This window comes from Simochromis diagramma, unplaced genomic scaffold (assembly GCF_900408965.1).
Source record: "Simochromis diagramma unplaced genomic scaffold, fSimDia1.1 OVJJ01000413.1, whole genome shotgun sequence".
In the NCBI taxonomy this organism is placed as follows: domain Eukaryota; kingdom Metazoa; phylum Chordata; class Actinopteri; order Cichliformes; family Cichlidae; genus Simochromis; species Simochromis diagramma.
The window spans coordinates 2,698,380-2,724,222 of NW_024386948.1; the positions used below are offsets into that span (position 1 = coordinate 2,698,380).

The 25,843-nt window shown below is 43.2% G+C and overlaps 1 protein-coding gene across 6 annotated transcripts in view; it reads left to right on the plus strand.

Annotated features, from left to right (window-relative positions):
• Window positions 1-2,503: 2,503 nt before the first annotated feature.
• The window catches only part of LOC120737491 (mitogen-activated protein kinase kinase kinase kinase 4-like), a 36,779-nt gene continuing 13,439 nt past the window's right edge, over window positions 2,504-25,843 (plus strand). For 4 of the 6 annotated variants that reach the window (XM_040038230.1, XM_040038234.1, XM_040038232.1 and 1 more), the window contains exons 1-15: window positions 2,504-2,797; window positions 3,144-3,209; window positions 16,645-16,701; window positions 19,843-19,968; window positions 20,130-20,240; window positions 20,339-20,429; window positions 21,046-21,176; window positions 21,284-21,338; window positions 21,425-21,503; window positions 22,255-22,430; window positions 22,516-22,588; window positions 22,697-22,907; window positions 23,009-23,164; window positions 23,400-23,486; window positions 24,662-25,120. In XM_040038230.1, coding sequence (XP_039894164.1) covers window positions 2,741-2,797; window positions 3,144-3,209; window positions 16,645-16,701; window positions 19,843-19,968; window positions 20,130-20,240; window positions 20,339-20,429; window positions 21,046-21,176; window positions 21,284-21,338; window positions 21,425-21,503; window positions 22,255-22,430; window positions 22,516-22,588; window positions 22,697-22,907; window positions 23,009-23,164; window positions 23,400-23,486; window positions 24,662-25,120 — 1,935 coding nt within the window. In that variant the 5' untranslated portion in view covers window positions 2,504-2,740. The remainder of the gene's footprint in view (window positions 2,798-3,143; window positions 3,210-16,644; window positions 16,702-19,842; window positions 19,969-20,129; window positions 20,241-20,338; window positions 20,430-21,045; window positions 21,177-21,283; window positions 21,339-21,424; window positions 21,504-22,254; window positions 22,431-22,515; window positions 22,589-22,696; window positions 22,908-23,008; window positions 23,165-23,399; window positions 23,487-24,661; window positions 25,121-25,843) is intronic. The other 2 variants (XM_040038231.1, XM_040038235.1) reach the window with 2 other exon arrangements.

Genomic DNA, 25,843 nt, shown 5'->3' on the forward strand with positions numbered 1-25,843 from the left:
TGCATGCAGGCTCCAGTCATGGTGAAATTAAGCTGTTTTATTACAGGCTGCTCCCTGGAGTACACTTAGGTGCTGCACACGCACACAGCAGTAGCATCACTCCCGAGATTGCTCACTTGCCACACCCATGATTACCAATATTGACACTGAAGTCTCAGGCGCGCATGTCCATATGGATGCTGTGGTGGGGGCTCTGCTCCCCTGCCTGTCTCTGTTTATACCACCTGTCCTTCTGCTCATGCGGCAGAGCTGCATAAACACCGGGCCTGCAGGCTGATGGCGGTTAGCTGGGGGGGGAGTTCATTTAATATCACCTCGGTGGTCACGCTTGATGCACCGAGAGCCCAGCCCTGTTTGTCTATGTGCAGCCGACCGGCTTCCTGTGTCTGTGCGGCTCTCCGGCAAAGCTGGGAGAGCAGCGAGCAGGAGAGCAGCGGAAGTGTGGGTGACTGACTTTCAAGTTAAAGTGTAGCATTACACCCTTGGAAAGCAGGTCGATATGTGATCATTCATCACGTGTTTACTTCCAGGAACCAGTTTAAGAGGTTTTATAATGAGCATTGCCTTAGCAAACATTACACAGCTGTGTGAAAGTCTTGAGCCAGCTCTCGTTTCCTCATGTTTTGCTAGAAAAATTAAAAACTTGATGCAGTTATCTATTGAAACATGCGCAAGCATACTGGTAAAACTGTTACAACTCCAATTTCTGCAAGTGCAAACGTTTAACTATGCGTTTGATCAATGAAATACCTTATTATAAGACAAAGAAGAGCAACTTTAACACTATTTCTCAGTTTTTTACAGCATGACTCTTTGTGTAAATTGAGACAAGAAATGTGTAAAATTATAGAAATTTGTCACTTAATGAAGTTAGTAGATTGTGAATGGCAATGAGGGAGGTTTTTACATGTAGGAAAAGCAGCAAAAGTCCTAAATGCTCACCCTTTTCAAAAGAAATCCAGTGGGCCAAATTGGGGTCTTTGCCTGGCTGATTCTGGCCCCTGGGCTTTATGTTTGAAATCCCTGCAATAGATGGATCAAGGAGGGCCACATGCATCCAGTGTCAGGTCTTTGTTGAATTTTCTCCCCCATTTTTTAATGAAACAACTTTCAGATACTGATCATCTTCTGCAGATATATAAATATATATATATTTTAACCCTGCCATGTTCTCTGCTGCCATCCACTTTGTCCAGTTTCCTCCAAGTTTTAATAACACACTTCACACTATGCAGAGATATGCCAACTTTTTGGCTGATAGCTCATACTCTGCTATCTATCATTGGTATTTTGTCATGATTCAACAAAAAAAATGTGAATAAATGATGTGTTTTTGTGACAGGCTGTTAGCAACAAAGTGCCCTGAAGATACAATTTAAAATGTGTGTTTTGCCATTTGTCTGTTGTGTGTAGGCACAACGCTGGTTCATTTCCGGAGTTAGGTCAGTGTTAAGTTGCTAACATAACAACAAACATATTCTTCCTCTGAAAATGTTTCAGTACAAGGACTGGGTTGAAAGTGAGTGAGTGAGAAAAGCAGCCAATGTCCAAAGAAACACATTGAAGTTCTCTGAAACCCAGAGAACTGTTGCTTAACACCACTTTAAAAAATTATAAGATCTCTTTGGAAGCACAATGTTCTTAAAATAAGTGATGAGTCAAGACTTTTGCACAGTACTCGATAAAGTAAAAAGGCTTAGCAAGTTAAAAGGGCCATAAAAGAAGGGGTTAATACCCTTTTTTTCTAACTCTAAAATAAAATGAAAGTTTTTAATGAACAAAAATATACAAACAAAATATAACAATAAAAAATAAAATACTAAATAAACGAAAAATACAGATGTCTCAAATTAAAAACAAATGAGTTATGAACCATTATCGTAGATCATGCTATTAATTCTCTCAGTTGAAAAAATGAAACCATGAAACCATAATTACGTGATGACGAGGCTCTGCTCACTCAGCACTTTTTCCTTTGATACTGTGCACTCATGTTTTTACACAGTGTGTTTACACTGTGGTATCACTGTGTCCACCTACACTAAAATCCTCAATATTTCCTCCTCCAGTGGTTAAGGTCTTATGAGAATGCATAAGCCATAAGGTCATGTGAAAGAAGAAAAATATCAATTTGCTTCCTTTCTCACTGTAATGTGTGGTTTCCTGTCTTTATCTAAGCCACTGTGTTTTGAATTATTATAGTTTTGGTTTTTAGCTAACACAGATGCTCTCAGTGGCACCTACAAAGTAAGCTAAGTAAGGGTTAAGGATTATTTGGCTGTTTATTTACACTTTCTGATCATGCACGTTATTTTCTTTCAATCAAAGAGCGTTTTTTTCTTCTGAATTTATTTTTTTCAGAAATATATACTACAGCATAATGTAATATTTGTATGTGCGTTCCAAATTTTATTTTAAATATTTTTCAAAAAAGAAAAAAAAGTAGAATTTTCAAAACGATTTTAAAAGTTGTTTTATTTTTGAAAGCGCTCGCCGGAAGTAAGAGTTACCAGTCACGTTTGACTCCAGTGGCAGTAACTGAGAGAGGCGAGCGAGCAGGAGTCCGCTGCTGCCACCTCAACATGGAGTAACGAGAGCTCAGCGCTTACTGCTAAGGAGCGGATCCCAGAGAGAGGAGACCCCGGCGGCCTCTGCTGTAATTTATCCCCCGAAGTCCCCGCAAATGATTCAGCGGACACTTTTTGCGAAGGCGAAGGAAAGCTCGGCTTTTATTTGAAAGATGGCGAACGACTCTCCAGCTAAAAGTCTAGTAGACATAGACTTGGCTTCATTGCGGGTGAGTGCTGCTGAACCGAGCCGTTTTTTAATAAAATTTATATATATATATTTTTCCTTTTCAGTTTGCTTTCATTTTTATTCAACCAAGTTCAGTGTGACTTGTAGTAGCAGCAAGTTTGAGCCTGCTCTCCTTGTTAGAGATGAAGTATTGAAAATGACCGCTGAGCCATAGCGAGGTGTTGCCAGTGTCTGCTTTTCCTTTGTTCGAGATGCGTTTGGCATGTAGGGGAGACCAGGACGCAACAGCTGGCTCACAGTGCACAATGTTGCTTAGACGATTTTTTTTTTTAAAATGACATTACTTTAAATTGAAACACCTTTCTGCCTTTTTCCCCTCTTTCCAGGATCCAGCTGGGATATTCGAGCTGGTGGAGGTAGTTGGAAATGGCACCTATGGACAAGTATACAAGGTTGGTTGGAGGCGCAGTGCATGGCCTGTCCTGTTTTCACAGTGGAGGCTCGGCACTATGCTCTTTTTTCCTCCCCCCCCCCTTCTTATCAAACCAGGGAACAAAGAAAGTGGCATTAAGCACGCATGGGTTCTAGATGCTATTGCACCACATTGTGGACAGTTAATATGGTAGAAAGTCTTTCTAGTTCATTGGTGTGATTAGAGTCTGGTGTTATTGTTAACTGTTCAGCTGGGAAGTAGGGGTGCGAGTGAGTCAATCTGCTCTGATGCATCACCTGCCTTTCTAAAATGTAGGTGGGGGAGAGGCAAGCGTGGAGAGTGTCACAATCCTCATGGCCTCACTCTAGTCTGCAGCACCTTCATTTTTTCCCCCTTCTTCTAATTAACAAAACCAAATAACATATCCCGTTCAAATCCGGACTTTCTTCCAGTTCAGTGGATGGGAATCCCTCTCTGTGGACCATCTGCTCTGGTGTCGCATTTCCCTGCTGAAAATTAACATTGCTGCTGTTGACAGACATCTCCAAGGAGGGACAGCGAGACTCAGAAGACACAGATGTGTGTTTTTTAGTGGCCCGTGCTGCAGCACAGCACCCTTCATGTGCTGTTGTAGTTGCAGCTGGTTAATCAGATCCATTAGCATTACGCAGACTACCAAAAAAAAATCACTTTCCTCATGCACTAAGCTGAGTATTTCATTCTGACAGCCCACAGTGCTCCACTGACCTGCATTCAATCTCCTAGCACGCTCCACTCCCAGGATCGCCCCCGCCTCAGCTCGCAGAGCAGATCCATCTGTGTGCATGTGAAGCCACACCTGAAAGCACCCCTGTGCAGTGTAAAAGGAAGTGTGATGCATGTGTGCTGTCTTCCCACCAGACTGCTTCGAGCTTGACCTATGAGATGGAGAATTTGTGCGTCTCCCTCTTCTTTTATTATTATTATTTTTTGGGTCCTCTTTAATCTCTTGCTCCATTCAGTGTCCAGTACTAATTCTATTTGCGAGAGCTGCTCTGTAGGGGAATGGAGAGCGTGTACAAGAGAGGGCTGTCAGATTAGCTCGCGGTCGACACACAGACGCAGGGGCCTGCACAAGATAAGCCAAACTGCCTATTAGCGAAAGCATGGCTAATGCTGGAGCTCTACTGCTGCAGCTTCCTGTTGATCAGCTGTCGATCAGCAGCCTGGCTGTCATGTTAAAACGGCACGAGCATGTGGCCTGTGAGCATGTGCAGTGGGACTGAGGCGCTAGAGGAGGAGGAGGGTGTAACTGGTAGAAGAGCAGCTGTCCAATTCCAGACAGAACCTGCTCACCGCTCTCACAAAGCTTAGCTTGTCCCCTCGCTCTTTTTGGGTCTCCCAGTCAGTGAGATCCACAGAAAGGAGGTGTTTGTCTGTAGGGTTTCAAAGTCGGACCTACTGAATAATCACAGCAGCCCCCAAGTGAAAACGGGGTGGAGATTCTTCTCCCTCTGAGGCCTTTGCTGCTTTGTCCAGCACTTGGTCACAGTGTGCAAGCGCCCCCCCCCCCCCCCCTTTTTTTTTTCTTTGTGTTATCTTATGAAAAAAAAAAAAGTGACTAAGCTTCTTTACTCTGATTTTGTGGTGACTTTTAATTCCTTTGAGAGCTTTGCTTTTGTGGTTTTTGTTCCTTTTTAGGCAGATTATTGGGAGTAGAATGTCTGCTCTCCATTAAAAGTTGGTGTCAAGCGTATCCATGCATATTTTGCATTCATATCAGTCTTCTGACAACCTTACAATAAAGTGATCGTGACAGTATCCACTCTAATCACAGAGTCCTGTCTGATATTGATATCTGATATGTCATTTCAGAGCACAGAAAGGAGGAGGAGGAGGGACTAAAATGATTTGTTTTAGTTTTTGCCAGATTTTGTGGTTTTCTAGTCCTCATTTTACCAATTTTACATTTTTTTTGACATTTTTCAGGCTGGTGCTTGTGTTAAACGAGAAATTTGTTTGGAGTAATGTAGAAAGATTTTCATCACTGGAAGGCATAAAATAAGCTATATGAGTGTGATACTGACACAAAGTCTTGTTTTGACCAATAGCATTTAAAATGTATGCATGGCACTTGTGCTGTGTCCTCCTACTTTCAGCTTTACGCTTTATCCTCAAAGATTAATGGAGGACGCTTTTTCTCTAAGACCCAAATTGCCATGTCAAGGTTCGTGTGGCCATGCTGCGATGCAGTGCTCTTTGCCAAGAGGGCATCCGTTGCCATTGGAGAGATGCCAGATTACAGTTGCTTCTGAAAACACAGCACAGCAGTTTTTGACTGAAAGCCATAATGAAAATGACTTTATAGCTAAAAGGAAAAAAAATAGAAACCTCTTTAATATTGCTTTGACCAACAAGCTGATTGGAATGAAAGCCTGGACCTCCAAACAGATTGAATGCACTTAATCTAACTTGATTCATAAATTTTATAAATAATATGGTTGTGTACTTTAGCTGAAAGGCCAGCATATAAATTATAAATATAAATATTAGTCCAACCGGTTTGGTTTTATTTGGAGTTTAGAAGTTACAGAAAAATAAACTGTATAAAAAGATGGACCGTCTGTTACATGCTATCAGCTGCTAGTAAGCTTGGCTAGCGAGAAATAGAAATTGAGGGGGGGGGGTCTCCCTTTTTCTGTGGACATTTTATACAATCAACTGCACAGTGTTGTTGTTTTTTTGTCAGACTATAGCACTACAAACACATACAAAATAAAGAAATTTATATATATTATTTTGCTGTACTGTATGCATGAATAAAGCATGTAAAATGCATGTTTGCTAGTCTGCTGAAACCAAGGCGCTGCTCCGATTTCACTGTATGATGCCCAAGTATGGCGCCAATAAAGGAATCTTCATGTTATCTTATATCAGATAAAAAAAAGCCCCAAAAGGCACCGACTCTACAGATAAACTAACTTAACTTCTTCATACAATTCAAATGGTGAGTTGAAGTTAAATGTCTATGTAGCTTTTGTTTGTTTAAATAAGAAAGCTGCTAATGTGTTGAGTTTCATGATGGGCATTTGTTAAGTAGTTTTTTTCCCCTATGAGGAACTTTGGTCTTTTAGAGACAGCCTCAAGTGGTCATTTAAGGTACTGCAGTTTTGTCACTTGAGTGCTGGATGTTGTAGCTTGTTCAGAAACTTTAAAATGAAGTCCTTGCTTTTGTTTAAATTCCCAACACAAATTAGCTTAAAACTGTGCTATTAGCCAGTTCTGGCATGTCTAAAGAGTGCTGTCGGTCATGACCCATCGTATAAAGTTTGTAGTGAATATCCAGTCATTGTGAAGGCAGTGTAGGTCTGTCGCACCCAATTTATCATTAGTTATGTTAAAGCAATACACACTGCTTTTTGCAGTGCATGACGAGAGTCTCACTGAGCTTCTCTCCCTCTTTATCAGTTGGCCCTGGACCAGCTGGCTTAGCAGACCTGCTTCTGGATATAAGTATTTAAAAAAGGGAGAGATAGTAGAGAAACTCAGAAAAAGACATGATTCTTCATATTGTGCATGGTATGTGGGGAAGATTCTCTCTGCTCTACAGAATGGCCATATATAGTAAGGTCTGAGGCAAGGGGCTCCTGCTGACTTGCCTGATGTGCATCCATGGGATATGCCAAGGCTGTGCCACCAGTATTTTCACACCATGTTTCATGTGGGCAAAATCCATGTTGGATGTGGTGCAGCAACATCACTTGGTGACATCACCGTGATGGTCACGTGGCTGAATACTGGGGGGGGGGAATCAAAGAATTGCAGGGATGATTTCATACTTGCATATGCACTGCATGAAACAGTCATTTCTAGTCCCTCACGTTTCATTTAAGGGTATCATATACCGAGGGCTGATTTTTGTTCAGGAAGCTAATAAAAGACGTTAAGATTTTTGAGCCTCAGTAGTGCTGTCCTTTGTTTTCTCCCCTGACCTCTGGGGCAGCCTCACCCCCTTCCCTCAGAATAAGAATAAGAAGCAGTCCTCAGGGGGCTAGCTATGTGTGAAGGGTTGGAGCTGCTGCTGAGGAAGGAGGAGAACCTCTCATGGAGTCTTTCATTGCCTACCAGCCACAGGGGGAGACTGATGTTTACCTCGGGGCTAACCTGACTGGTTGTTGGTAATTAGTTTAAAGAAATGATGAAGTGAAAGATTGGATTTTGTTACACTTGAGATGATTGAAGCAGCGACTATCAGGTCACCGTAGATGGATCACCCTGAAGTTAAACGGGAGCTCATCTGGCTTCAGGGTAATCTTCATCAACCCCTGTGCTGCTGCCTTTAGGGTAACCAGATTCACTAAGAGAGCAAGGCAGTTTGTCCAGCCTTATCATGACGAGTTCCCAGTGGTAATCCAGTATTAGTCCACCCAGTATCAGCAATATCAGTTTAATCTTTAAGACCTGGAAATTTGAATAAAAATGGTTTATTTGGCAAGATGTTACACAATTCTAAGTCAAATTCCAAGGGTTTGGAAAAGCTATAAAATTTGAATATTATCTATTGAGCAGCTTGTAAATTTTTGTGAAAAATTGAAATTGCTTATGAAGAGAGAAATTATAAGACTGGTTAGCCCTTAAGTCCCGATTGTCATTTCCAGAAAATCCTTGTGATTATAATTTAATATGTAGGAATGCGGGCCTGCGGCTATTCTGCCAGTCACATTGAGTTAATGAATGTAGGACAAGTGATGGCTGGTTTTCTTGCAGGCCTGTGGGTTCGATGCCATAGCTGGGCCTTGTGACAGTGTCTAACTGATAAGTGCCATATAGGGCTCTGTGGTAAAGGTCCCGGGAGCTCGGCTGCTGATTGGCCGTGCAGCTGTTAGGTCAGAATCGGTGGGCGTTGAAGGCCCTGCGTGATGAGTGAAACATTTCAAACCCGTATTAAATTGGTGAATATGAGATCCAACACACTCCTCTACTCTGCATCCTCTCTATCTGACGCTGTGTATCCCTTATTGTCCCCATCTCCCCCACAGTGACCCTCTCTCTAATGGGTGTCACAAGACTTACAGTGTCCCCTGACTCGCCACACTGCCCGAACAAAACTTTCAGTGTCTGTCTGTGTGTATGCGCGTACGTGAGTGTGTGTTGCTGTCTGTGTGCAGCTCATTGAGCCGCCTCATTACTTGAGTGGTGTTGAGATGAGACACAAAGGCGCAGGCAGACGAGACAGCCTCTTGCCTGTCTTCCTCCAGCGCCTTTACATGATAGCTCTTTCTCTTCAAGATCTCTTGTTTTAATGCTCTAAATCTTTCTTTTTTTTTTTTTTTTTCTTTTTCTTTTAACTTCTTAATGGCTCCCAGTCATCCCACATTCAGTTGACGCTTATATAAAACCTTCACTAGGACACTTCACTGTGTGAAAACTGCATATTGGCAGGTGAAGAGAAACAGAGCTGTCATTTGCAGCCTTAGTCTTCGGTGCTTTCACATCTTTAGTGTTGTTGAAACGTACAGGCAATGCGTTTTTAAGCCTTTGCTGCAGCAGTGATCAATACTTGTCCTGTCACATCAACTGGCCTCTTGTTTCAGACCATTACTCAGCTTTCTGTGTTTTTGCTCCTCTTCTCTGCGCATTCCTTTCCACCTTTTCCATCTCCCGGCTTTCCCTCCTCATCCCTTCGCTCGCTCACTCCCCTCTCTGCTTTCTCATCTCTTTCTGTGCCACTTCCATCCGTGCTTCTCTGGGGAGAGCCGGGCTCGGAGGCAGCAGGGCCGAGGCTTTGTGTGTCTCTGTGTGAGAATTGGGTCAGTGTGCTGGTATGCAGCAGCAGAGCCCGGAGAAGCACAGGCAGCTCACAGCCTTACATGTCATGTGCTGCTTCTAACGGCTGATGGATCATTTCTTTTCCCTGGAATTTATCTGCAGGCAGAAGTCTTAATATATATGTGAAAGGTACATGGAGGCTCTGACTTTTGTCTGCCCACCTGCTCACTCTGCTGGTTCAGATGTCACCTTAGAGCTTCTCATGACTTGAGCAAAGACTGAGGTCATCCATCTCCTCGGTCTTAACATGGGTAACCTTTTAAAAGCACTAAACTACCACTGCAAGCAGTTCTCTCTCTTCCCTCACTGTGTGAACTAATAATGTGAAACCAAGTTTGTTTTGCACCCGCATGGCTAATTAGAGAGCATGTCGCTCAATTTCAGCACTAGGTTGTGCAATGGAAGGTGGAGCCATTTTTATCTTTTTGGCAAGTAGCAGAAGTTTGACCTGGTTATAAAGCCAGCCTGTGTGAAACTAATTGCTTTTCTTGATCAGAATAAACAGATTCTAGATATGAATATGCAGGATTTGTAGGAAAGATGCACTATTTTTGGCAGCAGAAGCTTTCTGGCTTCCATTTGTAGTCTAATAACGATCAGCCAGGGCATCAACGAGCAGGCTGTGGCTACATTCAAGTACCAGCGATGTTGTTTGCTGAAATGCATCAGACAACCAATGACTGCTCACAATTTAAAAATGGATCTGCATTCGTAAACAATTACTGGCAGAAGAGGAAATCTGAGAACAGGCAGCTTCTAATGGAAGGCCTGGAAATTGGCTGGTACTCCCAGTGCAAGTGGACAATCCAGGCGGACGCCGTACCGATCTGTTCTGGTGAAGAGGGAGCTGAGCGTAAAAGCGACGCTGTAGAGTTACCATTCAAACTATGATCATGGGCTCCGGGTAGTGACTGAAAGAATGAGGTTGTGGATACATGCACTGGAAATGAGTTTCCTACAAAGTGCGGCTGAGCTTTACCTTAGAGGTAGGATGAGGAGGTGGGTCAAGGACTCGGAGTAGACCTGCTGCTCCTCCACATTGAAAGGAGCCGGTTGAGGTAGTTCGGGCATCTGACTATGACGGTTCCTGGGTGAGGTGTTTGCGGGTATCTCATACCAGGAGGATGCACCGGGGCAAACCATTTCTCAGCCGGCTTTGGACTTGGTGTGCCCTCCTGGATGAGCTGAAAGATGTGGCTGGGGAGAGGGAAGTCTGAGCTTCTACCTGTGTGACCCGAACCTGGATAAGCAGTAGAAATGGATGAATGGCCATTCAAAGCTTTGGATTCAAAAGGAGCCCCCTAACCCCCCTTCAAGGTACTACCAATGGGAATAGGGAATACTGTTAGTATACATAGGTCTGGGTGAGAAAGGCAGTACTGTCCAAAAATTTTGAGTTGACAGAGAGGACCTCAAGAGAGAGGTACAACAGTGAGTGTCTGCCGCCATCTTGACAGAGACCAGAACAAAAGACAAAATAAGTAATGCTTTTACCACCCCATCATATACAAATTAACTTACTCTCATTGGTAGTCACTTGAATTGCTTACTTCAATGTTAATTTTAACTTGAGACCCGCCTACTTTGCATCGCTAATGGTTATTTTCTGTCGTCGCTGGATCTCTCAAGGTCTGGTCAGCAGGCTAGCTGATGGGTTCCCAGGTCGATCCTACTTTAATGCGAAATATGCAGGGAGGCAGAGGTTCAGGTCAGTCTTGTGGAAACCAGTACTCCCCCTTTGTCCGCACTGGCTCTGTAGGCGGACCGCTAACAACACTGCTGAGCATTGCCGCTCATTTCTGTCAAGTGAAAATCCACCCAAAAAAACATGAATCACTGCTTTCCCAACACTGATCTTCAGCTGGATTTATTAGTCTCCAAAACAAACGGAGCCGTACCTGTAATTGTGAAACATCGCAGACACTATGACAGCGGGTGAAGTGTGTGTGTGTTCTTCACATGGCTTGTGAAATAACGGGAAAGCCCATTATGGCAGCTCTAAAGCAGCTTTCCTTATCAGGTTTCTTGTGTTGAGTGAGATTTCTCCACAGCGTTGTTAATGGAAGCCCTTATAGTGGAGCATATTTAGTTTTAGGGTAGATTTTTAAGTTAATGTCTTTGGCTCTGAAGGCAGTAAGTCATTCAGTGGTTTTAGTGCTGAGCTGGAGGGTTGCCAGGAACACATCTGGCCATGGTTAAGAGGAGCTGTGATGGAGGAGTAGAGATGGAGGCCAGGGAGGGCTGAGTGATAGCTGAGTGCCTCAGATAACCCCTCCACAGCCACACCTAGCTGACTACTTCAATGGGCCCTGCAGTGCCTAGCTGCAGGCCTCCTCTGATCAACCCAAGTCTATTCCCATCCCCAGCTTTGTACCATGGGCTCTACTGCATGACTGATTGGAACCGATCAGCTGAATATTGATTTATTCAATAAAATAAAAAACTTGAGCCTCACCGGCTGTCTGATTAGTTAGGAATTACTTAATATATTTATTTACTATAAATTTATAAACAAGACATGTTTAAAGACTAGTTTCAAGCCTATGTAGGAGCTTTGGGATATTAAAAAATAGTGGAAGTTGTCGTGTGGTCAGTGAGTTCTGACGTGAAGACATGAGGCAAACTGTCACAGAGCGCATTAGAGACCAGAAAGCATGTAACAGTTTATGAGGTCTGTTGCTAAAATTGGGTTTAACTTAAGCAGAAGTGTCTCTGTTGCCCTCTTTTTTGGAACCCCGTGACAAATTTTTAAAGGGAGTGATACTTGTATACATATCAGATGATTGTGCATTTGCACAAGTTTGTAAAACTTACTCACTCCCAACTCATCCCATACTCAATGGTTTACCCCTTGAAAGACTGCTGGGAGTAACCTTTTGAAGCGCTTTTCTGTACAGAGTGGTTTCTGTCATATTTCAGGCTTGCTTATAGACCAAAATGACTGGGTATGGATCAGAAGTTGGTGAGGGTGGTCTCTGCCTATGCAGCTACCCTTGGGAATACCCAGAAATGGTTCTAATGGTCTTCAAACCACGTCTTTGATATACGCCGAGGTGTCAAAACTTGTCTTTAAGGGTACAGGCGACGTCATCAGATGTCGTCTTTATGAGGGAAAAGTTAAAAAAAACAAACAAACTTTCATTGCCAAGTAAGTCTAAATAACAGCGGATCAAAGTCGGCGTTAACAGTTAGGACACTCGCTGATGACGTTAATCGCTCACCTCGAAACAAAAAGATGTCCCGCCTGGTAATTATTTTTAATCTTTGTGGGATATCTTTCACTCTTTCACAGTAGAAAAATACTCTTCAGACTTCTGGCAAAATCTCATATGTAGCAAGCCTGCAGGATTTTCTTTGCTCCATCCACTGAAAGTGACAGTACCCCGGCAGACCTTATTTACTGCTGCATTTAGGGACCTATTAACGTCAAATGGACTAACCTGCATGTTGAAAATGGTGCTGAAAGGGTACCCAGTGCTTTAAATCTTGACACGTAAGAATCCTGACGAAGTGTCGCCATGTGATGAGTTGACTCAGAACAGGTTGGAGTTTGAACATGTCTACAAGCTGCACTTGGTATGGCTAAGTGCCTGCTAAGCTCTTGCTAGACCAGTTCTTAGAGCTTATTTTTTGACAGTGCTTGTAAGAATACCCCAGATTAAGAAGAGTAGTTTTAGGATCTGTTGCATAGATTTGGTGACATCCTTTTTTTTCTTTTTCTGAAAGCCTGTTTATTTTCATATGTGCTGATTCATTTCTGTTTACTTGTGCAACATAATGTTTAACCCCAAAGTGTTTTCACAATAAGTGCATGTTGTAAGAGGATAAAGTCAAAACTTGGAACTTGACTGTAAACCAGGCACTCCTCTCATTGCTCATGTGCTAATGATGTGTAACCCAGTTGTGTTGTGGTATCAAAATGCAATAACCTTGTGGCTTAGATAACCCTCCCAGAAGCTGGAAAAAAAACTTGGATTTATACGACTAGGAAGACTTTTAGGTTAACAGAAAGGGAATTGTGGGGGGGGGGTTGGCACCTCTGCTATCTACTCCAAACTACATGACTTTAAATCATCCATGTAAGCAGACATTTTAGCTTGGCTGTCATAGTTTTGTACACATTCATCAAGGCACTGTCAACTGTAAAACTGTACGAATTAACAGCTTTAATTTATTAACAGCCAACGAGGGAGATTAACTGCGTTGTTATTGAGTTGAATGTATCCCGCAATTATGCGGATGGTCTTTGTGGAAAATCCAAATAGCATCAGATTTATTATTATTATTATTATTATTATTTATTTTTTCCTCCCCTGGATGAAAGCGTCACAGCGTTGGATCCAACAAATTTTCTTTGAGAGTGAGCTCTAATGCTAATGGGAGAGGGGCTGCAGAAGAGCCAAAACACAAAGACGGTCTTGATTATTTTTCTCCTTTCTGCTCCTTTTCAATGTTGGTCTTGTTTGTGGTCGGTAGTTAGAAACAAAGTTCGTGACTCACGCAGTGAAATCTTCCCGTAGACATCCAGGGACCCAGTGCATGTTTGGCTCATTTCTCAATTAGCTGACTAATATGTTACTGAAGTCACAGGATGGATAAATTTTTATTGTTTCCATTATAATAAGGCGGTAACTATCACAATAGTACACTGATTAATCTCCCAGTCATTTCTCAATGAACCAATTAGTCATTTGGTCTGAAAATGGAGAAAAATGCCCGTCAGGTTTTCCCAGAAACTCTTTGTTTTTGTTTTTAAGAAGCTTTAAACAAGTATTAACTACTTAAAGATTTAACAGTAATGCAATCTAAGATTCAGTTAATTATGTTTGACTCAAAAATCATAATCATTTAATGTCGACTTTTTCAGTGCACATGAGGCATGAGGATGACTGCGGAGTTCCTCGGCTGCACCTGTAAACTAGCAAAACAGACTGCATGTGCACGAGGAGGTGACGGCTACAATGTCAGCCTCTGTTGTTTTTGCAGAGGCAACCCCTGGGATCAAAGTGGAGAGGATTAAAGTCATTGTAAAGTGTCCCTCTCATCGCCCCCACCTCTCCTGCCCAGTGAAAACAGAGGGCCCCAAAGCCTGCATAGCTTTTATTGTCATAATCCATACAGTTTCAATTGACTATGGAATGCACTGGCTAAGATGACGACGGTGGTGTCGGCAGGGAGGCTGTACATATGTGTGTCTGAAGCAGTTTTCTCTGTAGCCATGCACAAAGACTGTACAGTGAATTGACACGTGTGTCCGGTACATTGCAGCAGTGGTAGGCAGAGAGACAGAGTATCACTGCAGTGGAGAAGGGGAATACCCATGTGGGTCAGCTTCCAAAAATGTCCCATGTTTTATCTCGTCTCAGGGTTGAGGGGAGGGAGGGGGATGTAGGGAGGCCACTATTTTGGTCCCTTTGTTTATGTAAGGAGTGGCAGTAGGGTGTTAGGAGAGCAGAGAAGTCTGGGAATGTCAGGGCTTCATGGCTTGGGAATTGCATGTTTCTGTTTGGTGCTGTGTATATCATAGTTTTACATGGGCTGTGGGATACAAAAGACTTGAAACTGCTTTCTTTGATAGGAACAATCCAACTCTTGATCTCAGTTCCCGCGTGAAATATATGGTAAAAATGGCGGTCAAACATGTAATTTAATTAGATACAGTAATTGAAGTGCTTGTATTGGGGTTGCAACTCAGGAATTTTTTTTATTTTCTATATTTTTTTTTTTTAAATAAGTCATTGTGTTATGTATGAAAATAGCAAAGACTGTATAACGGAGGACATGCAGTGAGTTGTGGACTACTCGTTTAATGGCTTTAAAGTTACAGTGTGTAAAATATCTCCACTAGATGTCAGACTGCAGATTGCAGTTAACTTCGTTACTTTTTGCCCTCCCAATTCAAGCGCATAGTCCTGGCTATGGTATCTGTTAGGGGTGGGGGAAAAAATCAATACTGTGTAGTATCATGATATTTTGTTTGCTAATGATGTATCAATACAGGGACAGCAGAAATTGATATTTTGTTACAAAAAAGGTTTTTGTGTTCTGACTTCAGAGCATGTTGATCCTTTTTCTGAGCAAGAGTCCTGACATTCCTTCACTGTCCAAATGTGTTTAACTTGTTTTTTGGCAGCAATAAACATGACAGTTTACTTATTTTAATTTAAGACATGTTTTATTTTAATTAAGTTTAAAACTTTTTTATTTAATGTAAAATTATATTTTGTTTTAATTTACTTTCAAATTCTTCAGTTGCTGAATGGGCTGCATAGTTTTCACAAATTGCATAGTTCAGAATAGCTATAATTGTACCAGATGGTTGCATTCAGTTAAGTTGGACTAGACTGTAATACAAACCGTTCAGTTTGTCAACAATACAACTGACTGAAATGAGAGAGACTGAGTGCGAGACTTTGATATTAGATAAAATGAATATTGATAAAGTTTACCTTTATGTACAGAATCTGAATATCGCAAAATATTTTTAAAAATTGCAATAATATCGTATCGTGCGTTAAGTATTGCAATAATATCGTATCGTGGGATGTATGGTGATTCCCACCTCTAGTATTTGTAGTGAGTGTAGGCTGTCAGGCTGCTGTTTACCTCGTGTCTGTTTGTTTACTCTGGAGGAACCTGTAAAACTTAACAAAACAAGTCTGATACAAGTCAAACAAGCTCTCTTCTGACAGCGATCCTGAGGTGAGTTGTTGAGGATATCCTGTCAGTAAGACCCGCTGTTGTTTATGCTGTTGGCTGGCGTTAGTGTTTATTAGAGATAAACTGATATTTTTAGGATACTTGAACCTAACATTAGCTAGCATAATGTTAACTTATAACCAGCTGCTGCTGACTTCAGTTCAGGAGATGATGTCTGAGGATGGCATTTTATCCAGAGCCAGTGATATTCTCTTTTCTATTCATTTTTGCTTCTTTGGTGAAGGAGACCTCTTCTTGAATGATAAAACTAAGTTATGATTGTTCATACATTGAGTTTGGAGATGCAAATGTGAATTAAAATTTGCCTCCATGGTACACAAATGCCAAGAAGCTCTCTTCACTTCCACCTTTGGCGCGCTGCTGTCTCTAGCCACATAACTAAATTGAGATTATGTGCAACAATGTCCATCTCGGCCTCTGTATTCAAGATGGCATTACAACACGGTGACTTCCATAAACTGATGCCTGCTCCAATATATTTTTAACACATTGGAGCAGGCAAATGTTTTGTTGATTGATGCATTATGAGAATGCATCAGTTCGTTCAGTTACACACTTATACCATTAGTATGTTTATCTGTTTTTTTTCCTCTATTAAATAACCTAATAAATGGACTGACTTTACCTTTTTAATCTTGTTAAGGCCTCAAACGAGTAGTCTTTGTATCCCTTGCGTTTTGGAAAATGGATGTGACCATATTTGGACAACCAAAGAGCCACCTGTCACCAAATGTGGTTACACCAGTTAATTTATAAACCAGTTCACCACCTGTTTTGAATGAGTATATTGGCTATAACTAAAGCTTTTTTTTTCTTCCTTTTTAAAAAAAAAATTTAAATAGCAATGTACAGCATACTTGATAAGACCACAGTGACCTTTGCCATGTGCTTGAATGCTCATATGCTTTTGTTTGTTGTCTTTGCAGGGACGACATGTCAAGACTGGACAGCTGGCTGCCATCAAGGTCATGGATGTCACAGAGGTAAGCCTTAAATGTCACCCTACATATACTTTTAAATCAAAAAGATAGATTTGGCGCAACATAATAGATTATCATTGGTGTGCTAAAAATGTTCTTGTGGTGAAATGTAATTATACTCGAGTCTGGTTAACATAAAAATCTGCACACATTCCTCTGGAACTTACGTCTGAATATTTAGAGGTTGCAGAGGAGAAAAAGCCCTGCTCTGTAATGAGTTGTCTTCACTAATAAACAGCAGCAGGGAAGGAGTAGAGGCAACAGGATACTGCTTAATTTTAATTAGATTTTTTTTGAGGTAGCTTTGTCATTTAGCAGCAAGCGTGCTGCCCTCAGCTGTGGGAGGTCCCATCTGCAGATGAGAAACAACCACATATGCACACATGCAGAAACGCAAGGCAGAAGGTTTGAGGGGAGCAGCGAAGACCAGCAGGGCTAACCACCCACACTGTGTTGGTTATGATGAAAGCAACATGGGCGTAAAATGCCGGACCCATCCTGGAGCCCAGTTTGAACGTGTCGCGCGCAACAACCTAGTGTTCATCATCTTCCTCAGAGGGGATCACAGCCGACAGCCACGAGCTGAATTTTCACCGGTGTCAGGACACGTTTACTGCTTTGTGGATGCAACATGTTTCTATCCTACCGTCACACAGTCCTCATCAGAAGCTCAACAGGAACTGGTGATGCAGCTCGTGTGCCCTGACATGCCTTTTTGCCACCCCTCACGCGCGCTTACGTCACAATGAGTCAGAGTTACACTCTCGACTGACTTGTTATCGTGTGGGAGAGAATGGACCAGCTGTTTCCTGATGTGTGTGTGAAACACTAGGTGTGCCTTTTCAGACGTCTAGTCACTCACTGAGAACAGGGAGTCACTCGTCACGAGAAGCAGGTGTCCACTTCACCTAAAACCTGCTTGGCTGTATTTTTGTGTTTTGTTTTTCACTGGTGGCCCTTTTTAACGTCTGTCTTCAGTCTGTTTATGTGAGACTTTGGCTGTATTTAGTGCATTACAGTGACTGTTATTAGGTTTAGCCTGCTCTGCTATCTTCCCTTGCTTCTATCATGACATAAATCATTCTGAGATTAAGCCGGGTTTTTATTACCTGCACACAAACGAATGACTGTGCACTCCCATTGCTATTAAAGTGCCAAAGCTCACTAACTGGTGGACCTCACACAGTGATTTTTAAGTCAGTTTGACTGAGTTAATTAGTAGGCTTCAAACGGTGCTCAAATAATGACTCACAGTTTGATCTGTTATGACCGTACGCCTGAAATATTCAATTACGGAGCTTCAGTTAGATCTGTGAGCTATTTTTCTGCTTGTTATGTTTCAGCTGGCCCGTGTCGCGCTTGTCGTCCTGGCTGTTGAGCTCATCTGCAGGCACAGAGGTTCTGTGCAGGGTCACTGTGACCCACATTCTCAAATCCAAACAAGTCCTCTTTTCTGCAGCTATACAGGCCGCGAACTTAAAAAACGGATGCTTTTTCCATTTTGACGTGCTGTTTTCTGTTAAATTAAAAGGATTTCTACTCCTTGAATGTGCAGCGCTTCTTGACATAAGGCTAAGGATGTTTCTGCAATTTGGGATCCAGCAGTTACACTTTAGCAAACGCTGTACTGGATTTTAATTTGTGAAAATGTATTACCAGGCTATCAAAGACAAAGAACATGGCTAACTGTTTTGTCTTGGGGGGGGGGTTTCACCCCTGGAGATTTAAAGATGTTTTAAGACATGAGAGGAAACTCGGCTGGAGTTTCCTCTTTGTTAAATCTTTGAGTTACTCTTTCTAAAGATCTTATCTTCAAGCATAAATTAGGAATACTGGGTGTGGCCTAGTGCCACAGATTAATGGCATCTTATGTGTGTGCGTCGTGCGCTGACGTATTGCTCGCCTTTGCCTCTCTCTCTCCGACACGCATCACCATATGATTGTCTCTCCCACTCAGTCGCCATGTGACTCGTGGCAGAGAGGCTTTCACAGTCGGGAGTGTGATAATCCAGCAGCTGCGTAGCAGAGAGGGGGTACACGGGGAAGGGAGGGTCAGAGGAGGATGGGGTGGTGGAGGGGGATGCGCACAACAGAAAGGCTTACGTCAACTCAAACGAGTCATGCAGCAGCAGCGTGGCTGCCTGTAAAGACAGCCAACTGCCATTTTGCTGTGTGCGATGCACTCACACCATCCAGCGTAGTAACATGCACACACAGCATCACCTTTAAATCGGCTGTAACACATTTTGGTGCAGAATGCTAATAATGGAAATGACAGGATATACAAATATCTGAAGCGTGCACACACTGCATTATGCAGTGGTAATTTTGTGCAACCACCCCCACCTTTGTACTCTTGTCCCCCCACTCCTCTCACTGTACTTTGTAAATAATAGGCCATGTAACCATAAAGCAAACCACTTGCAGGCTGATCTATGCATGTGTTCAATTAGTGCATCACTGTTAATCTGTGTCAAGTTGCTACAGCGTGCAAGTGGGGAGTTTGCACTGCAGCTAGTTCTGACCTTTTTGTGAAGAAGCGATGGCGGGCAGGTTTGCTCCCGCTATCTGCAACTAAAGGTCGTTTGCAGCAGAGATTAAACGCTGCGTGATCACTACATCTGCTAGTTTGATTTAGCTCTTTCGCGTTAATCCCTCAGAGTTCCCTTTAGGTTACGTTTAAATTTTAAAGGCGCCCATTTCCTGTTCCTGCTCTTCCCTTAAGTAATCCTACACCCATTAAGTAGTAATTTATTTATTTTTTCTCCAGGTGAAGGTTCATGGCAGAGCTTTCTTTCCAGCTCTGTGGATAATAGCCGCTGGTTGTTGTTGTAGGTTTATCTGATGTGTCTAACGTACAATGCAAATCATTCATGCAACAGTAATCCATAAACAAAGGACTCATTCCTCGCTCGTGCTGCATGAAAAGGCCGGGCTGCAGCGATGTTGCACCAGGAGCTGTCACGCGTCTCGACACTTGCTGTGACACAAAGTGTGGAAGTGAATTGATTTATTTGTGAAATGAAACGTTACTTGAGGTCAGGTTATGATTAAAAGGAGCCTACATGCCACATCATAAAGATTTTTTGGGGCAAGGCCAAACGCCCTCTTTTAATGTGCACCTGTGTTTGTTTGCTTGTCTAGGATGAAGAAGAGGAAATTAAACTGGAGATCAATATGCTGAAGAAGTATTCCCACCACAGAAACATAGCCACCTACTATGGTGCTTTCATTAAGAAGAGCCCTCCGGGACACGATGACCAGCTATGGGTAAGCCCCTCAAATCCAGTGAAGACATTTAAAAAAATGTAAAGACTGTAGCGCTGATGCTCACTTCTTTTACTAGCTTTCCTTTTTTATTAACTTTCCAGAACTAGGCGTATTTTAATTTTAATATTTATTTTTTTTCATTGACTTTGTTTGTTTTGCAGTTGGTGATGGAGTTCTGTGGTGCTGGTTCCATCACAGACCTAGTGAAGAACACAAAGGGGAACCAGCTGAAGGAAGACTGGATTGCCTACATCTCCAGAGAGATCCTCAGAGTGAGCACATCCCCCCCCCTCTCTTTTTTCCCTCTCTTCTCCTCATTTCTCTTCTCTACCTTTTTTCACTAATATTGCATCTCCTCTACCCTCCTCAGGGTCTCGCCCACTTGCACGCCCACCACGTCATCCACCGTGACATCAAAGGCCAGAACGTCTTATTGACGGAGAATGCTGAAGTTAAACTAGGTGAGTGACTGAGTTTTCATGTCTTTGATACCTTTTGATCCAATAAATGTCAGTGTCAACTTTAACTTAGAGATTCTCACTTGTTCTTGCCATGAAACACAAGACTCTAAAACATCTATAAAGTGCCCACCTCCACAGTTTCGGACGAACTGTAGTTTCTCAGGTGGCCACTTGAGGCAGGCAAAAGAATCAATTTTTATAAACGGGCATGTTAAAATACCAAACTTTATAGTAGTTATAAACATGTGTACTGAACGGTGCCAAAGACAATTTTAACCAGTGGTGTAGATTTTAATATAGCTCAATATCATGAATTCCAGTAAGATTTAAATGTATCTATAGTTAATGGTTCCCATTCAGTGGTGCTTAAAACAGTTTAAGTTGTCAAGTTTACGCATTTTGTTTTAAGTCTAGATTTTGCCAGCTACGGTGAATTACAGATGCAGCTTGCTAACCAAGCTAGCCAGTAATGGCTACATCTACCATTGAAAAGATTATGCTTGTGTGTAAGAAGGCTGAAAGCTATTTTCCAGCGGCCCGTTTCTTTCTTGAAATCGAGTCTTTGAAGATGATCGTACAGCGTTTAACTGACTGTCTCTGCTTCTTATCTCTCCAGTGGATTTTGGCGTGAGTGCTCAGCTGGATCGGACAGTTGGAAGGAGAAACACCTTCATTGGGACACCTTACTGGATGGCCCCAGAAGTCATCGCTTGTGACGAGAACCCAGATGCAACATATGATTACCGAGTAAGATTCCCCAGCGTGTCGAGCGTTCAAAACCTGACTTCCTGTAACCGTGGAGGCGCATTATTCTTGTGAATAGCTTTCTTATTGGGCGTTTTCTTCTCTCGCAGAGTGATCTGTGGTCCTGCGGTATCACGGCTATTGAAATGGCTGAAGGAGCGCCCCGTGAGTGCCTGTTTCTCTTATCATTTGTTTTTTCTTGATCTTTTAATCCTCTTGAATCTTTAACTTTTTTGCACCGCTTCTTTCAGCTCTTTGCGACATGCACCCCATGCGTGCACTCTTCCTCATTCCAAGAAATCCTCCTCCTCGGCTGAAATCTAAAAAATGGTGAGCACCACCCGGAAAGGACGTTTTTACTGTTTACATATATGTCCTATATAATCGCCTCGCTACCCTGCAAAATCCTGACACATTTACTCTGAGATATTTTATGCACAGATTTCCTTCTGTCCTTTTTATGTGCATTTTGTTTTATGTCAGACCTTAGCCCAGGCAGCTACAGAGACTTAAATCTAAGAGCTCAGCTTTCCCTTAGTGCTCTGCTGCTGACTCGAACATCTGTGGTACACCTGCTCTGGCAGGCTCAGGCTCTCCTGGCACTCGCACAAACACACTGGATCGCTGCTCTGGACTGCACTGCAGAAACATCTCAGAGCTCGAACGCTCTAATGAACTGGCTCTCGTTTTACATTTGTCTTCAAACAGAAATCGCTGTTTTATTTTATACTCCACCCCTGTTTCATAAAATATCGGTTTGATTTGCTGCTGCTGTCGCAAGTGAATCTGACGGTGCTCGGCAGCAGGTGCAGTTGTGATAATAATTTCACTCCAACGTGTCCCGTTTTTCAGTTTTCGTGGAGTATATGTAATGAAAGGTTCGACGCTGCTCGTCTGTGTGCATAAACCTCAGTTTTTGTTGCGCTGGCGAGTGTCTGGTGAAGGGGAGGGAGCGCTGTTAGGAGTCGTGGGGCGTTTGCAAAAATGTCTGTTTCACTTTCTCGTTGCATGGCTGAAATACTTCTGTTTCTGATTCGCTCTCTCAGCCTTGTGTTGTTTGTCTCCCCCAACTCGCTCACAGGTCCAAAAAGTTCTTCAGTTTCATCGAGAGCTGCCTCGTGAAGAATTACACGCAGCGCCCACCAACAGAGCAGCTGCTGAAGCACCCCTTCATCCGAGACCAGCCCAACGAGCGGCAGGTCCGCATACAGCTCAAAGACCACATCGACCGGACGAAGAAAAAGAGGGGCGAGAAAGGTGCGTGTGCTTCTCGTTTATCATGAAAGGCTGGAAAAGTGTAGGATGCGTAAGCTGTGAGTGACTGGTTTTTGTCCTTGTGCAGATGAGACGGAATATGAGTACAGTGGCAGTGAGGAGGAGGAAGAGGATCCTCCTGAGCAAGAAGGAGAGCCCAGGTATGTTCTACACCTGTAGCATTTCCCTGAAAGGAAACGAGTGCACCTGCTCAGGTGGAGGTGTTTCACAAAGCTCCAACCTTTTGTCTCTTTCTTACACCGATACAGCTCAATTGTCAACGTGCCAGGTGAATCTACTCTACGGCGTGACTTCATCCGCCTGCAGCAGGAGAACAAGGAGAGGTCGGAGGCGCTCCGTCACCAGCAGCTCCTCCAGGAGCAGCAACTCCGGGAGCAAGAGGAGTACAAGCGCCAACTACTGGCAGAGAGGCAGAAACGTATCGAGCAACAGAAGGAGCAGAGAAGGCGGTTAGAGGAGGTAGGGTTTTGTTTGGACTCGTTGTGTCGTTTGTTGTGCTGTTTTTCGGGCAGTTTTTACCCTGTTTTTAATTTATTTGCCCCCCACAAATACCCCCACAGCAACAGCGACGCGAACGGGAGATGAGGAGGCAACAGGAGCGCGAGCAGCGTCGTCGCGAGCAAGAAGAAAAGAGGCGTATGGAGGAGATGGATCGTAGACGTAAAGAGGAGGAGGAACGCCGGCAGGACGAGAAGAGAAGGAACGATCGTGAGCAGGTCTGTTTCTGAAATTACTTTTACTGCAATTAAAGCCAGCGAAACACAAAGTGAACTGGTGTGTTGGTTCTGTAAAATGAAGACATGAAGCTCAGGGGTTACTTGATGTATTTATCGTAGCGCAGCAAAGCCAAAACATCCCTCTATCTGTTTTAAGATGGATTTTTAGGGTTGTGCTTGGTGCTTATTTAAAGAGACATGCGCAGCCTTGATGGGTTTTCTTTCCTGCTGACAGGAGTACATCAGGCGCCAGCTGGAAGAGGAGCAGAGACACCTCGAGATGCTCCAGGAGCAGCTGCTCCGTGAACAGGCCATGCTGCTGGTCAGTCGCACACAAACACTCAGCCTTCTTATTATAGCACGATGTCCTTTCACCTCCATAACCTCCAAGATATGAAAATGACTTATAAATCTATTTATATCTCCAGGATTACAGCTTTTGATTTAATGCGTTTTACTGACTTTTTTTTTTTTTAAATGCATGAAATTCTCAGGAATTAGGCATTGAGTTGCTTGGATATTATATGTACTGAAGTTTGACCAGGACAGTAAGGCGGAGCCAAAGGTGAATAGGGTCCGGGTTTTTGTTTTCCTCTCCTTTCTTCCTTTCATTTAAAGGTGCTGTTGAGTCATTGTAGCCCACTTACACCAGGAATCAACCCTGATCCCTTTCATATTTAGTGATGGTGATGTCTTGGACTGTAATGTTTGCAGATGCGATGATGTAGTGAGAGTAGGGACCAGGTGGAGGTATGCATTGGAGATGGGTGAAACTTAGGCAGATGATCCACTGTGTGTGACCTGGAAAGAGAGCAGCTGAAGGAAGTTCAGTTATTCTAGCCCATTATGATAAAAAAGGTTAAAAAACAAACAAAAACAGGAAAAATATTTTAGATTTTAACTTTTACAATATTTGTATATGATTGTTTATCATTTATCAATAACAAATGTGACTTTTTAACTTTATAAGGATATTTTGTTTTAAATTGGAAGACATTCTAAGCTTTTTGCAAGTCTGTCCTCTGCACATTGTGAATGGGTGATGTAAAAACTGTAAGGAATGGCCGTGGATCAGTGATATAGCTAAATATGTCAAAGCGTATGAGTGTCTCCAGGTAGGGAGTGGGGTTTTGCTCTTTTGCCCCACCCACCCCGCCCTTCTCCACCCTTGAAACACACAGATGCATGATGGACGGACATGTGGATGTCATCAGGAAATGCTCCACAGCGCGGCTTTATTTTTAAATAGGTGTTTGAGTCGTTTACACTGCAGAGAAATGTGAAGAAATTGTTCTTTCACGTGTTTAATAGTAATTATGATTCGGAGAGACAAGTTTGTTTTGTGTGCACAGCACAAGTCAAACATGACTAAGAGTCAAAAGAAAGATTAAAGAGACGACGATCACCATCATAGTCTGCCTCTGTAAAGACTTGTTGGGCCAAACATGGCCGCTGCCTCTTCTCTCCACCCTGAACCAACCCTACGCTCTGCGACAGGAGTTCAAGTGGCGGGAGCTCGAGGAGCAGCGCAAAGCCGAGCGTCTCCACAAGCGCCTGCAGCAGGAGCAGGCGTACCTGCTGTCCCTGCAGCACGACTCCAAGCAGCAACCTGGCGACAAAACAAAACTCCCATCAGACCATAGTAAGCCGCCACAGGCTGCCACTCTGCCCCCTGACAGAGCCCTCGCCACACTCCCACAAGCTCAGGTCCTCAACTCTGCCGTCTCTGTAGCGAGGGGCGCCTGTGAATCCTCCAGAGCCCCTCAGACGATCCCTGCAGACAGCAGTAAATCCCAGGCAACAGGGCAGGAGAGGACTGATGAGAGTTTGAGCCGGGTCTCAAACTCCCCCAGCTCCCTTCAGACTGAAACCCCCTCTGACTCTAACCCTCCTCAGACAGAAAGCTCGGAGCCCGACAGCGAGCCTGTCAGTCAACCTCCTCAGCCTATCAGAGAGGTGAACCTCCTCCTCGGCTCTGCCTGTTCTTTCCACCTTCCTCTTCTTGCTTGCTTTCACACAGCCTCAGTGGTTATGATGATAAAGGATTGTTTTCCTCCCCACGTACTTGCCTGTTGTGGGTGTTCTGGTCCAAAGCAATAACTAACATGTTACAGTGCCGGCGCTCTCAGACAGTCATCCTTTTGAAGGAAAGAAGTAGGGGGTCCAGGGAGAACCACGGGCTCACAACCGACCTTTTTGTGTCCTGAATAAAACAACCTGCTCTCCTCCGCTGTCTCTTTGCTCTTCCTCTCACTTGCACTGTTGCTCGTCATCCATCAGGACATTGTCATCTTAATTTAAATTTCGAGCTGGCTGAACGAGAGAGAAATATATTTAAGGTCTAGGAGAGTTAGAATAAAGAAGCTTTCAGGGATTCCTCTTTGTCTTTTGACATCCAGTCTGATAAATTCTTCAGTGTGGCTGTGTCGACTCTGTGTGTGGACTGGGCCACTGCATGTGGATGACTGAGGCCCAAACTAACACGCAGGGGCACCGAAGCAGTGTCTCCGGCCTGCGTCATTAACTGCGATCTTTTCCCCCCACTGCATACTTAAATCCTGGGATGTTTGAAAGAGTCCCTCTCCTCCTACGTCTGCACATGTATCTGTCTGTATGGCTGCCCACAGTTGGCTTCAAGCATGTTTAATATCGTTGTCACCAGCTGTATGTTGCTGATCG